Here is a 14,245-nt window from a genome sequence, read left to right on the forward strand (position 1 = left end):
GGGGTTGGGGATTGGACCGGATATACTTCATAGCTCTTAGGTTTGGTCGTGCAATTAGCCTATAGTCCATTGCCAAAAGGAATTTATAGTTAGAATTTACCAAGTCAAGACAAATGGTAAATTCAAGACAAATGGAATTTATAGTTACAATTTATAACTTAACCAAATGGAGAAAAGGTCAAGGCAATTAATTGGAACTGCTTGAAGCTTGAGATGATACAGAGATTACAGTATGAAGTGGTACACGGAAGTTCGTTGGGAATGTCATTTTGGTGACACATAAAAATAAATCATTAAACAGAACACCTTGTCTTTATAAAGACAGTTTATGCTAGCTTTAGAATCCACAAGCACCTTACCCCTCTCTCTCTCTCCACAACTTTTGTGTTTCTCTTGTTCTAAGGAGGCAGGAAATGGCTCGCACTAACATTGTTCTTGTTTTGACAATTCTCTTCTTTGTCCTGATGCCTGAGGTGATTGTTTAAACTTTAAAGCATTCATGTATGGGATATATCATAACAATTTTCATAATCTAAAAAAACCTGTATCTATCTAAGATTTATCTTTCAATTTTATCTTTGGTAGTCATGCACTCCTGCTGGATTGTTTTGATAAAACAAATGTACCTATTATTATAGCACTAGAAAGAATTAGAATAGTTCTTCTTTTTTTTGGGTACAAAATTTTGATTGTGACTGTTATTGATACTTCTTTTCAAAAAAATTCAGTGGGAGATCTTTGGCGGACCACAGTTCATGGTTGAAGCTGGCCACATAAGTAAGTGTATATGAGTATATAATTGAACTACAAGACTTTTGTCTATATCATGCAATCTTAACAATGATAAATTCAGTTATTTTTACTTTTTAGTCTATCAATATATAAACTTTTTGCTCACGAGAATGAAAATTTGATATTTTGTTTGAGAAATCAACTTAAATCTCAAAAATGGACAAAGTTTGGTCAGAATTAGCCGATGTGAGAATTGATCAATTAACTTAGAAGTTGGAATAATGATAAGAAGCCTAACTTTAGTGTTACACGTATGTATAAGGGGTAGGAAGTGCTACCATAGTTCACATATCAATTTTCTTTTCTACGAACCCTTTAATATCATTGTTGGACCTTTATATTTTACCCATCTGTTTTTTCTTAATATTTTTTTTAGACCATTCAAAAGTTTTCAACCTCTAATTTTGTACCCATATAGGAATTAGACAAATATTTCCGGTCCAACTTGAACCTCAATTTCATTTTCGCATTGGGACACCATATTCACTAGTCACTAGACTACTCATTACAAGCTAAATTTAAGGTGCATTTAGAAATAACTTTTCTTGGTGCACTCTTAACATTGCCAATTGGAAATAATACCATGAAAAGTGTGAAATAATATTTTTCCTTATATATTTTATGTGTTCTATGAATACCCAGACTGCGGAGCTAGGTGTGGTTACCGATGCAGCAAGTCGTCTCGGCATAAGATGTGCATAAGGGCGTGCAATACGTGCTGCCAAAGGTGCCATTGCGTGCCTCCGGGGACTTCTGGGAACTATGAAAAATGCCCTTGCTATTGGCATATGAAGACTCGTGGTGGTAGACGCAAGTGTCCTTAAGAAGATACAATGTAACGTCACAATAACAAAAAAAAATTAAGGTGTTGCACTATGTATTACAGATAATAGAAGAGTAAGACCTGGAAGATGGGTCTTAAAATTGATTCAAGTATATATGTTATATTAAAGTGTTGAGAGGTCCTAGAGAAACATCAAACATAAGTTTGTGTTCTCGGTTTATACAATCATGTGTATGCTCAGTCGTGTTTACTAGAGCTAATTGAATGGTATTATGGTATGTGTGATTTCAGTGCATACTTTTCATATGTTCTTTTTTCTGTTTTTGTAAGTAACTTTTCATCTATTCTCTCCCTCACACAAAGGAAATGATTGTCTTTCTTCCATATCCAGCATTTTATATTTATTTGTAACTCATGCTTACGTAGTACATTCAACCGTATGTACGTAGTGATGAAGAGGTGATTTAAACATGATGAGTAAGACGGTCCTCTCGGTTTTCTTGTTGAATATTATGAAAGGGTCACTTGGTACAAGAATTAACAAAGTTAAATTTGACACAAACACAAAATTATAACTTGTTTCAAAATCTGGGTTTGACAACTGAGTTAATGTTCATCTAACCTAAAAATAAATTGTTATGCTAGGTGATTTTGAACCAATTAAATTAAGAAAGTAAATAATTCTATTAGCATTCCAACATTACCAACAAAAATATCAAGTAAATTAAGAAATTATAGAATGCACTTATTAAGCTAGATTGGCATCATTGCTGACTCGATCGGTCTCAACATTTATTCTTTACATAATAACAACAATAAAATTACATAATAACAATGAAAGTATTGTACTCAAAATGTATTTTGAATGTCCAACTCTCCCTTTCTCTCGTGGATAGTTCAAGGGCACTTGAGCTTGTTTCCATGGGTTTTGAGGCGAGCATAACATGGGCAAGCGTTCTTGTTGCCATAGGTACCAGGTGGAACACAATGGCATCTCATGCAACAACTTTTGCATGCTCTAGTGCACCTATTCTTTCTTGATGCCTTTTTGCATCTCCTTGAGCATGCATAATTGCAATCTAAATCACCGAAAATGAAAAATTAATTTCAATTTTATATCAAAAGATGGTGAAAATTACTTCATTGTGGATGGTAGAAAGCTATGAATATCAATACTCTAAAGTTATATTTGGATACTTGGATTTGGTTTTAAATCAATGGATTTGGAATTCCTTGAATCTAAATCTAACAATTTTAAAATTTCTTGTTTGGTTCATTTTATACATAGGAGGATTCGAAATTCTGAATTTTCATATTATTATTTGAATGCTTTGATAACCCGTAATTAAGTTAGAGTTTGAAACTCTTTTTTCAAAATTATCAAAATATCCTTATAGCTTCAAAAATGCCACATTTTAACCTTCAAAGTACCCTCAAAACTTCTAAAATAACAAAAATGCCTTAAAAACCTTCAAACATATCAAAATACCCAAAAATGTGTAAAAATAATCTAATAATTCTCAAAATTTTCAAAATGACTAAAATACCTTTGAACCTACAAAATAATCAAAATATGCCCAAAACCTCCAATATGATTCAAGTAATCCCTAAACCAACCAAATTGATAAAAATATGAACAAAGTATTAATGCTTCATATCTTTCAGGTATAACCAGTAAATTACTAAAATTAGTATGTATACTTAGACAAATGAACACAAAAAGTAGTTATATTTATGACATCATAAATCTCAATTAATATTTATTAATATTTATAAATAATTTTTTTAACAGTGTATATTTTAAAAGAGAAGTCTAATAATTTAAAGACATTCGTAAAATTATAATAAATATATAGTTAATTGATCAATACAGAAGCTGTTATCGTTAATTTTGATAATTCAATTATTGGAGGAGAAGAGATTTAAAAATCCCAAATGTCTTCATAGACAATGTTAAAAAAAAAATATTAGTTACTTCTTGAAAATTTTTATACATTTTTTTTTATAAGAAACAATTTTTATACTTATTCAAAATGTGACTCTGTTAATTGCGCATAAGATAAAAATATCAATTAAGAAAAAAATTACTTTTATGCCGGTCTAATCAGTAAATTGCTATTTTTTATTCTTAGATTCGGTCTAAAAATAAGAATAACAAGGTACGTGAATCCTTCTGGTAATCTAAAAATAAGAAATAACAAGGCACTTATTGTTGCTGAAGTTGATAAAAACTTGTTGTTGCTGAAAACACTGTAGCAAAATAATTTTTAAATATGTGAATAGTGTTGTGGAACCCACTTTTAATATTAAATATTTCGTAAACAGTACGTAAACAGTACACACACAGTACACGCACAGTGAATTTTGTCCCCAAAGTCAACAAGTGCAGCAACAAAAAAAAAAAGGAGAAAACTCACAGGAGGAAAACGCGCCGCAACTAACCTTCTATCTAAGCCCATACATACTACTACATAGTGACCCGGTTTGGATACCACGTTTAGTTGCGGTGCGTTTTGAGCTGTGCGTTTTCTCCCTCTTTTTTTTTTTTTTTTTTTTTTTTTGGCGGCTTTTGTGACTTTGGACAAATTACTGTGCATTGTGTGTGTACTGTTCACACACTGTTCACACACTGTTCACGCAATATTTAATATTAAAAGTGGGTCCCACAATACTATTAACACATTTAAAAATTATTTTGCTACAGTGTTTTATCAACAATCAGTTTTTATCAACTTTCAGCAACAATAAGTGCTATCCAAACGGAGCCGTGCATAGTGGCATAGTGCGTTAGCACGGCCTCCAATGATGTGATTTTATAATTACTCTTGACTGATTGACTTTTTTGCTTTAGTAAGCAGGGGTTTGAGGAGAACAATGGTAGAAAATGGAAATTACCAGGATCGTAGTAATCCCTGTCCCAGAATTTTTATTTTTATTTTTTATGGCATCCTTAAAGCCATGTATTGTATTTTCCGAAGACACCAAATTAGGACATTAACCTATCCAAATCAAATAACCCTTTTCAAATGTGGATTTGAGGATTTTAATTAGTTCAATTAATAAATTATCTTGTTATTGAATAAAAGATTTATGGTTGAACTCTATATACATAAAAAATTAATTGGTATCTTGAGTCTAATAATAAAGAACATTTCTAATGGAATAGACCGCGTAGATTAAAATTCTATTATATTATATTTATCAAAGCTAAAGGCCTTATAATTGAATTGACACATTGCCGTGCACAAAGTGCTTGGAGGTTTAGGGGGGAAATGTTCGAGTTGCGGGGTTAGCAGTACGTTGTAATTATTTCTAAAAAAAAAAATATTTATAAAAAAAAGTTAAAAAAAAAAAAATTAATGTGTACTATAAAGGATACTACAAATTTTATTACACTATCTTTACAAAATTGACATGTCATCAATAACAAAAAAAAATTATGATATTTATTTATTATGTTGTTGACATTAACCAATCACATTGATTATTACCTTATTAATTTGTAAATGTTATATAGTAAAATTTGTAATATTTTTAGCAATAACTAAATGAATTTAAAAAATAAAATTGGAAGGGAATGAATTTCAGGTCTAGCAAAGTGAAACTTACTGATTTTCTTGGGTTTATGTTTACTGTGAAGCGCTAGTTCGTTTTCCCCTTCATCCATCTGAATCCAAAAGTGACATGACAAAAATGAGCCCCCAGGTTCAAATTCAAATTTTTATACTGTCAATTTATGCAGTGATTGATTAACACAAAAACATGGAATAAAATTAAAGAAAATTCATGGCACACACACTCAGAAAACCCAAGGAATTATAGAATCAAATATCAAATGCAATTTGCTTCATTGAATCTTTAAATAATGGTTTGTTCAGTCTTGCTAGACATCTTATATTTATTTGGATTTTAAATCATTATTGTAAGATCAGAAAACATCTTGGCAACCAAAGCATATTTGATATAGAAAATGGAACATATATAGGTAGGGAGACTCACATTAGCCAGAGTATTTGCTGCATTACTATATGATGAAGCCTCTGCAAGAGCCTGGAAATTAAAGGTACACCAATTTACGAAATAAAGTTAGATAAAACATTAATTTTCTACATTATGAGACCATCTTTAATGGCAATATGTACCTGTAAGAGGAGGATGACAATGGCGAAAATGATGAAGAGCTTCATCTTTAGGACTTGAATGATAACTTGATAAGGATGATGGGAATAAGTGAAGGACAAAGAGGCATTATATATGGTTATTTTTTTGGATGCTTTTTTCACATGTCTCTTTTACGATTCACATGCAAAGATTAGAGCAAAGTCACAGACTTTAAGTTGAGTGCTCAGGGAAATGTTCTTTGGAAGCTTCTCTATCACTTTTGTTCCTTTTACTATGAAGAGTGCTTTATTAGCGAGATTTTTATAATAATTTCACAATAAAAATTACAGCATTAATAGTTCTGCCAACCATATATTATTTATTTTTATCTATTATAAACGGGTTTGATTTAAATTCAATAACATCCTATCAAGTCTAGTGCATAAAAATCTAAATTTCTCCTATTTTTAACATTTTACTGTATAAAATTTAGTGTAAAAATATTATATTTAATTCCTTTATCTTTTGCTGTAGGGTGAGCACAGCTGTTGATGCTTGCAGTGCATGGACAAGAGTACGACGATAGAGGCAAGGTGGTCCCCTCAACAGTTGGGGCTATATTGCTTATGGGTCATGGCCTTGTCTTGTTATAGGCTTTTAGCTAGCATGTGAATCAGAGAGCAATAGGGCATGGTTGTTGGGAGGAGTCAAATTTCACCAACTCATAAAAGCATTGGAAATCTGCCAAGAAAGGGATCATTTCATGCTGTGCCTTTGTAGTTTGTACCATTATATGAAGATGCATGATTTTCGTTGCTGCTAGGTTGGCAACACGTACATGGTATATGCTGGCTTTTAGCGTTGAAGGTGCAATGTATGGTCCATCCCATGTGAAAGCAAACAATCTTAAAATTTTATTGTAATACGTTCTTCCCAAACTTTAGAGGACACTTGTATCTTTAAGGGGGAAGTTAAAACATAAGAGCATTCTCATTAAGCCTCTTAAATGCTATAAATCTTATTTTTTAGCAGCTGAACCCAAAACACGCACCCCATCAAAACTGGTATATTGTAAAAAATGTACAATACTGCTACAGTGTGCTCTCATTTTTGAGACTACACTGTAGCAAGCTGCTATCTTTTATTAATATTTTTTCTTTCTCTCTCTTCAGAGTATCACTCTCACTCCCACTCTCTCATTCTCGTTCTCTCTCATCTCTCTTTCTCAAATTCTCCCTCTAGTGGGTCTGATGGGTCTCGATGATTGCAAGTGGGTCTGGGTTCGATGGTGGAGGGTCCAACGGTGGTTGGGGTTGGTTGAGACCATGGGTTAAGTTGGTTGAGGGCGGGGGTTGAAGTTTGAGGTTAAGGTGAGGATCGGGATCGGGGTTGAGGTGAGGATTGGGGTTAAGGTGAGGATCGGGGTTGCTGGGATGGTGGGTTTTGTGGTGAGTTTTCATTGCGGTTTGTGACGTGGGTTTTTTTTTTTTTTTTTTTTTTAATTATGATATTTATTTATTATGTTGTTGACATTAACCAATCACATTGATTATTACCTTATTAATTTGTAAATGTTATATAGTAAAATTTGTAATATTTTTAGCAATAACTAAATGAATTTAAAAAATAAAATTGGAAGGGAATGAATTTCAGGTCTAGCAAAGTGAAACTTACTGATTTTCTTGGGTTTATGTTTACTGTGAAGCGCTAGTTCGTTTTCCCCTTCATCCATCTGAATCCAAAAGTGACATGACAAAAATGAGCCCCCAGGTTCAAATTCAAATTTTTATACTGTCAATTTATGCAGTGATTGATTAACACAAAAACATGGAATAAAATTAAAGAAAATTAATGGCACACACACTCAGAAAACCCAAGGAATTATAGAATCAAATATCAAATGCAATTTGCTTCATTGAATTTTTAAATAATGGTTTGTTCAGTCTTGCTAGACATCTTATATTTATTTGGATTTTAAATCATTATTGTAAGATCAGAAAACATCTTGGCAACCAAAGCATATTTGATATAGAAAATGCAACATATATAGGTAGAGAGACTCACATTAGCCAGAGTATTTGCTGCATTACTATATGATGAAGCCTCTGCAAGAGCCTGGAAATTAAAGGTACACCAATTTACGAAATAAAGTTAGATAAAACATTAATTTTCTACATTATGAGACCATCTTTAATGGCAATATGTACCTGTAAGAGGAGGATGACAATGGCGAAAATGATGAAGAGTGCTTTATTAGCGAGATTTTTATAATAATTTTACAATAAAAATTACAGCATTAATAGTTCTGCCAACCATATATTATTTATTTTTATCTATTATAAACGGGTTTGATTTAAATTCAATAACATCCTATCAAGTCTAGTGCATAAAAATCTAAGTTTTTCCTATTTTTAACATTTTACTGTATAAAATTTAGTGTAAAAATATTGTATTTAATTCCTTTATCTTTTGCTGTAGGGTGAGCACAGCTGTTGATGCTTGCAGTGCATGGACAAGAGTACGACGATAGAGGCAAGGTGGTCCCCTCAACAGTTGGGGCTATATTGCTCATGGGTCATGGCCTTGTCTTGTTATAGGCTTTTAGCTAGCATGTGAATCAGAGAGCAATATGGTATGGTTGTTGGGAGGAGTCAGATTTCACCAACTCATAAAAGCATTGGAAATCTGCCAAGAAAGGGATCATTTCATGCTGTGCCTTTGTAGTTTGTACCATTATATGAAGATGCATGATTTTCGTTGCTGCTAGGTTGACAACACGTATATGGTATATGCTGGCTTTTAGCGTTGAAGGTGCAATGTATGGTCCATCCCATGTGAAAGCAAAGAATCTTAAAATTTTATGGTAATACGTTCTTCCCAAACTTTAGAGGACACTTGTATCTTTAAGGGGGAAGTTAAAACATAAGAGCATTCTCATTAAGCCTCTTAAATGCTATAAATTTTATTTTTAGGAGCTGAACCCAAAACACGCACCCCATCAAAACTGGTATATTGTAAAAAATTTACAATACTGCTACAGTGTGCTCTCATTTTTGAGACTACACTGTAGCAAGCTGCTATCTTTTATTAATATTTTTTCTTTCTCTCTCTTCAGACTATCACTCTCACTCCCACTCTCTCATTCTCGTTCTCTCTCATCTCTCTTTCTCAGATTCTCCCTCTAGTGGGTCTGATGGGTCTCGATGATTGCAAGTGGGTCTGGGTTCGATGGTGGAGGGTCCAACGGTGGTTGGGGTTGGTTGAGACCATGGGTTAAGTTGGTTGAGGGCGGGGGTTGAAGATCGAGGTTGAGGTGAGGATTGGGATCGGGGTTGAGGTGAGGATTGGGGTTAAGGTAAGGATCGGGGTTGCTGGGATGGTGGGTTTTGTGGTGAGTTTTCGTTGCGGTTTGTGCCGTGGGTTTTTTTTTTTTTTGGTGGTTGGGGGTTGAGGTTGTGGTTGGTGGTGGCGGCTGTGGCTATGGTCGTGGTTAGAGGTGATGAGCTTGAAAAGCTCAAGCCATGGAGGTTTTGAGAGCAAATATCAGAGAGAGGAAGAAGCTTCTTGGTTTGTGCGGTGCGTTTTTTATTTTTATTTATTTATTTATTTTGGTGGTTGGGGGTTGAGGTTGTGCTTGGTGGTAGTGACTATGGTTGTGGTTGTGGCTGTGGCCATGGTTTATCGGTGATGAGCTTGAAAAGCTCAGGCCATGGAGGTTTTGAGAGCAAATATCAGAGGGAGGGAGAAGCTTCACCGGGTTAAGAAAGATGGAAAGATAGTGGGGGAGAGAGAGAGACAGAGACAAAGGGAGGGTGAGAAATAATAAAAAAAATGAATAAAAAATAACAAAAGAAGAATATTTAAATGAAGTGTTAAAAAAATAGAAATTTTGATGTAAGGGATATTGTAAAGTGGTATGTTATATGTTATAAATATAAGTTTTGAGATGGTAAATGCTAAATGTAGGGATCGGATTTGAGCACTTTGCCCTGGGGATAAGTGGACTCAAACCCAACAAACCCAATACAATAAATTTGTAGAGAGTGGGTAGAAGAATTGGGCTTTAAAGAGTGTAACAACAACTAAAGATGTTTTAAAAGATGAATAAATAAAACGAATATGGACTTAGACAAGCAATTCAGTCCTTGGCACTAGTCCAAGGAGCTTCCACTTATGATTTCTTGAATGATAATGACAATGGTTACAAGGTTAGCTCAGACTGTTACAGTATTTTCTCTGGTAAAATCCCGATCCTCTTTCTCAGAGTTCCTTCTTCATTATATACTACTTTCCTTCTTCATCTCCACCATACACATGCATGTTTGATCTGCTGTTATTGATCGTTGTCACATCAACCTTACTTCCAAAGCTCTTAGGTAGTAGTTGTGAGTCTGCAAAGCTATTGCTCAGGTATCACTTCCACATTTAATGTGGCCAGAGTGTTAGTTGTGGAGCATTTAATGTGGAGGCTGCAGCTTTTCTTAGAATTGCTCTGCCGCCATGCTCCATAGTGCTTGCATGTTGTACTTATACTCTACTGTGGGGTACTTTGGAAGGTTATTTTTGTTAGCAAGTCCCTTTGTATTAGCCTCGGCCTTCACTAGCCGAGGACAGGACTGTCCTCGGCACGGTTTCCTGGGCGGCCATAACTACCATTGCCTTTCTCATATGCGATTATGGGTTTAGTCATGGGCTTCAGGCCCAGTATAGAAGGTAGTTGCATATTTTTGGGCTTTATGACCCCACACTAAATTTTTTAAAAGTCTTGATGGGAATGCTCTAAGGAAATTGCTTCTTTTTTTAGAATTTTTTATTATAATAATTTGATAGTTGAAGGTGAGGAAATTTGAATTATAGGCGTTTTTATTAAAAATACCAAAAATTGTTAATTAAATTACAAGACTCTTGATAAATAAAGATATCGTTTTAATATAGAAAATGTGATTTAAAATCCCACCTATATCTTGGGTTAGTAATAAGTTTTTGGAGTGCCAACATAGTTTTCATTGGTAAGTGTTAGTAAATTTTTACATTAAAAAAAAAGTGATCTTCAATTAAAAAAAAAAAAAAGTTCTTAAAAGGAAAAGAGTTATTAAAATAATGAGATAGGTTTAAGTTACACATTTTTTAAATAATTGGATATAAGTAGATCTAATGGTTAAAAAAAGATTATAATTATTACAAATATTCTGATTAGAATCTAATTAATTATCCTCATTTATTACTTCCTAAACCTATCTCTAAACCCCAAAAAAAAATTGACTTTTGACTCTCCCTCTCCCTCTCTCTCTCTCTCTCCTCCACCAACTCCACTGGCTGCCGGCCAAAAAAAAAAAAAAAGAAGAAGAAGAAGAAGCATACAAAGATGTTGTTGCTGGCGTACAGCCATATCCTCAGCCAATCTCAGAGCTGCCTACCACAATTGCTTCAATAGGTTCCAACTTCCAAATCCGAATCCATCTTTCTTCTTTTTTAATTTATTAGGGAAAAAAGGGGTTTTTTATTATTATTATTTATTATTCAACAAAAATTTAATGTACAGATGGTATTCAGAGAAGGTTGTGAAGGATCAATAGAAGAAAGAGGAATGTGATTCTAGGTGGCAAAAATACAAAGCTTGCCTTGCTTACCTTCCTTCATTTTGCTTCCTTTTCTTCAATTAATTATTTTAAAAAATTATTCCATTCTTACATAATCGATTATTGTTCACAGGAACATTTGGATGATAAGCATCTGGGTCGATTCTTGGAAGGTGATAACCTTGTCGTCCCCAAAGAATCCCCAAACCCACTCAACGGAGCACCTCACTAATTATATATATATATATACATATAAATGTAATTTTCAAGCAATAACTCTTGCTCTGATGGTCCTATTGTGTGGGGCATCATATAACTCTTCACTTCCATTTGTGATTTAGTAACTATATGAACAAATGTAAATAATGAACACAAATAAAAAATATTCAACCATATTACCAACATTAGGCTCCAAATTGAAACCACAAAAGGGGAAAAAAAGAAAAGAAAAAAAAAAAAGCATAACTCAATTCTCTAATAAATAAGACTTCAAACTACTTATGCAAAAAACACATGTTTTGAAAGACTTCACTGAGAAATAATTTTATAACCGTAATCATTAAGTTATTTACACCCATATAACAACCTTATGTGTTTGATCCATGCATGAACCTTAAACCCATTATAAGAACCCACTTCCTGACCTAAAAAAAATATGTCTTGTGAGAAAAATGATAAACTTTCTCATTGTGCGAATGAACATTAAATTACTTTGCTCATGTACAAGAAGTAGGAACTAAAACAGAGAACTATAACAGAATATCTAACTATGGAGGTGGAACAATGGTGGAGGAGAGAGAGAGAGAGAGAGAGTTAGACCAGAAAAGAAACAGAGATCACACAAACCAAAAAAGAAAGGAAAGCTAGAAACAGAGCATCTCACATACCTCTTGTTAGTTTTCAGCTTGGGTTTTTTTTTTTTTTTTTTTTTTTGGAGGAGAGAGAGAGAGAGAGAGAGAGAGAGAGAGAGAGAGAGAGTCATAAGTCAAACTTTTTTTAGGTTTAGAGATAGGTTTAGAATGTAATAAATGAGGGTAATTAATTAAATTCTAATAAGAATATTTGTAATAATTATAGTCTTTTTTTTAACTGTTGGATCTACTTAAATCTAATAATTTTAAAAAAGGTCACCAAGTGTAACTCTTTAGAGTTATATCAAGTGTAACTTGAACCTATTTCTAAAATAATATGCTTAAGTTAAGTTAATAAATTTAAGTGAAGTTCCCTAAACTAATAAATGTCATATAGGTTATGACATGGATTGAAAGACCATATATCCATCCTTACGTCCATTTGCAAACCAAGAGTGAAAGAATAGAAATAGTCAAAAGGAAAAAAAGATCTTCTCTCATTTCCTTTCCATTTGTGAGTAGTGTGTCAATCCACCAATATTTTATACACTTTAGAGATTTCCATTTAAAGATATGTGTTCTGTTGGTGCAAACACAATACTAAAGGAAATAACACAAAGAGAAATTGAATAATACTTCTGAATGTTTTTGATTTGAGATTAAAAAATACACAAAACTTTTTAGACTGAGGCACGACACTTGCTCTATTTAAGGAGATTCAAGTCCTTGGTTGGCTAAATTTTGTAACTGGTGCAGACCTTCTCCGACTTATCTCCCTCAAAATACAACAGTCCAACAAATGTCGTATGGCTAGAATAACATTTGCACAAAGTGTTCAAACCCACTAGAAAGAACACCCTTCTTTGTCAAGAACCTCTTTATTTTTTTTAATATATAAAAATGCTTGCAATTACTAGATTTGTAATTGATGGTGCAAGAAAAACACCAAGTCAATCACTCGTCCATATGGTCATCCATAGCAATGTTCAGAGCTGAGAGCGAGTGGTTAGTACATTCGTCCCTCCTTTACCATCATTCTTCTCCTTCTACACACTCGTCCAATGAAGGACGAGTGGGCTGTGAACCTCGTCCTTCATCAGTGACGGACGAGGTAAATTCACCAAGAGTTCACCAAGAGTTAGACTAAGCACACTTCCAACCAAAAGTTGTATTGCTTGAATCTCAACACAGTTCCCGAAGAGGTGACCTTCATGACAGTTAAGGAAGTTACCCTCTGAATCCTCCAAACTCTACGACGATTAAGAGAAATAACCGATTTCTAACGCTATATAAAGGCCCTTCCGCGCAGAGGTAAGGGGACTTTTCTCTTTGGTAAAATTTTAGATAAGTTAAGTATTGAGGGCTCTTCTCTCCTTCAATTTACTAACTTTACCATCGGAGAATTAAAGGCCAGCTTCCACCGGTCTTCTCTGCTAATTTCCTTTGGTTTTTCAGGACTCACTCTACTAGATTAAGAGCATCCAGAGATTTTTCAACCCATTGATTCCTTTGAATTTATCAGTTGGGGCCGTCTGTGGGGAAAAAAAAAAACGTAAAAAATCTGCTGTCATTGGGACTTAATTTATTAAGTTCTATAGTTTCTTTCTCCAATCAAGGGTTGAAATGGTTCGGACAAGATCTAGGGCAACGAGTCCAGGCCTTCAACATAGCAGGGACGCATCTAGTAACCCTCACCGCGACCGTCAGTCAGCACCCATCATGCAACCACCCTCATTCCAACATGTGTAATCCATGGCTGCCGCTATGGCAGAATTAACTCGTCAAAACCAAGAGTTGGTTAGACAACTTAAGTTAAGGAAGCAGCCTCATGAACGGAATACTGGAGAACGGGCCCAGAGTCAAGAGGAGGAAAGGAATGTTGAAACTGACAATCAGTCAAGAGGTACTGTTTCACGGATGGTACCTCACTTAGAAAGAGAAATGGATCAAATGAGAAGGGTCATGGACGAGATGAGGGAAAACATGAGGAAAACAAACCCTGTGGAAGACTTAGTTCACAGGACTGATTCCCCCTTTGTGGCGTCCGTCAATGCTCATCCTTTGCCACCTAAGTTCAAGATGCCTCCTTTAGATTCGTATGACGGGACGCGAGACCCTTTTGACCATATTGCCACCTT

At 34.2% G+C, this 14,245-nt stretch overlaps 1 protein-coding gene and 1 non-coding gene across 2 annotated transcripts; both read right to left on the reverse strand.

Annotated features, from left to right (window-relative positions):
* Nucleotides 1-2,300: 2,300 nt before the first annotated feature.
* On the reverse strand, nt 2,301-5,961 carry LOC136061299 (cypmaclein-like). Its single transcript, XM_065761779.1, has 4 exons — nt 5,719-5,961; nt 5,576-5,626; nt 5,186-5,243; nt 2,301-2,655 (listed from the first exon to the last, which is right to left on the reverse strand). Exons 1-4 carry the CDS (start codon nt 5,761-5,763, stop codon nt 2,474-2,476), a joined length of 336 nt encoding a protein of 111 aa, XP_065617851.1. The 5' UTR covers nt 5,764-5,961; the 3' UTR covers nt 2,301-2,473.
* Nucleotides 5,962-7,293: 1,332 nt separating this feature from the next.
* LOC111984632 (uncharacterized) lies at nt 7,294-7,923 on the reverse strand. Its single transcript, XR_010624302.1, has 3 exons — nt 7,885-7,923; nt 7,742-7,792; nt 7,294-7,409 (listed from the first exon to the last, which is right to left on the reverse strand). It is a non-coding gene; the product is annotated as an uncharacterized LOC111984632 (transcript).
* Between the last annotated feature and the right edge of the window lie 6,322 nt (nt 7,924-14,245).

The sequence above is a fragment of the Quercus suber genome, unplaced genomic scaffold (genome assembly GCF_002906115.3).
Source record: "Quercus suber isolate HL8 unplaced genomic scaffold, Cork oak 2.0 scaffold_428, whole genome shotgun sequence".
Classification (NCBI taxonomy): domain Eukaryota; kingdom Viridiplantae; phylum Streptophyta; class Magnoliopsida; order Fagales; family Fagaceae; genus Quercus; species Quercus suber.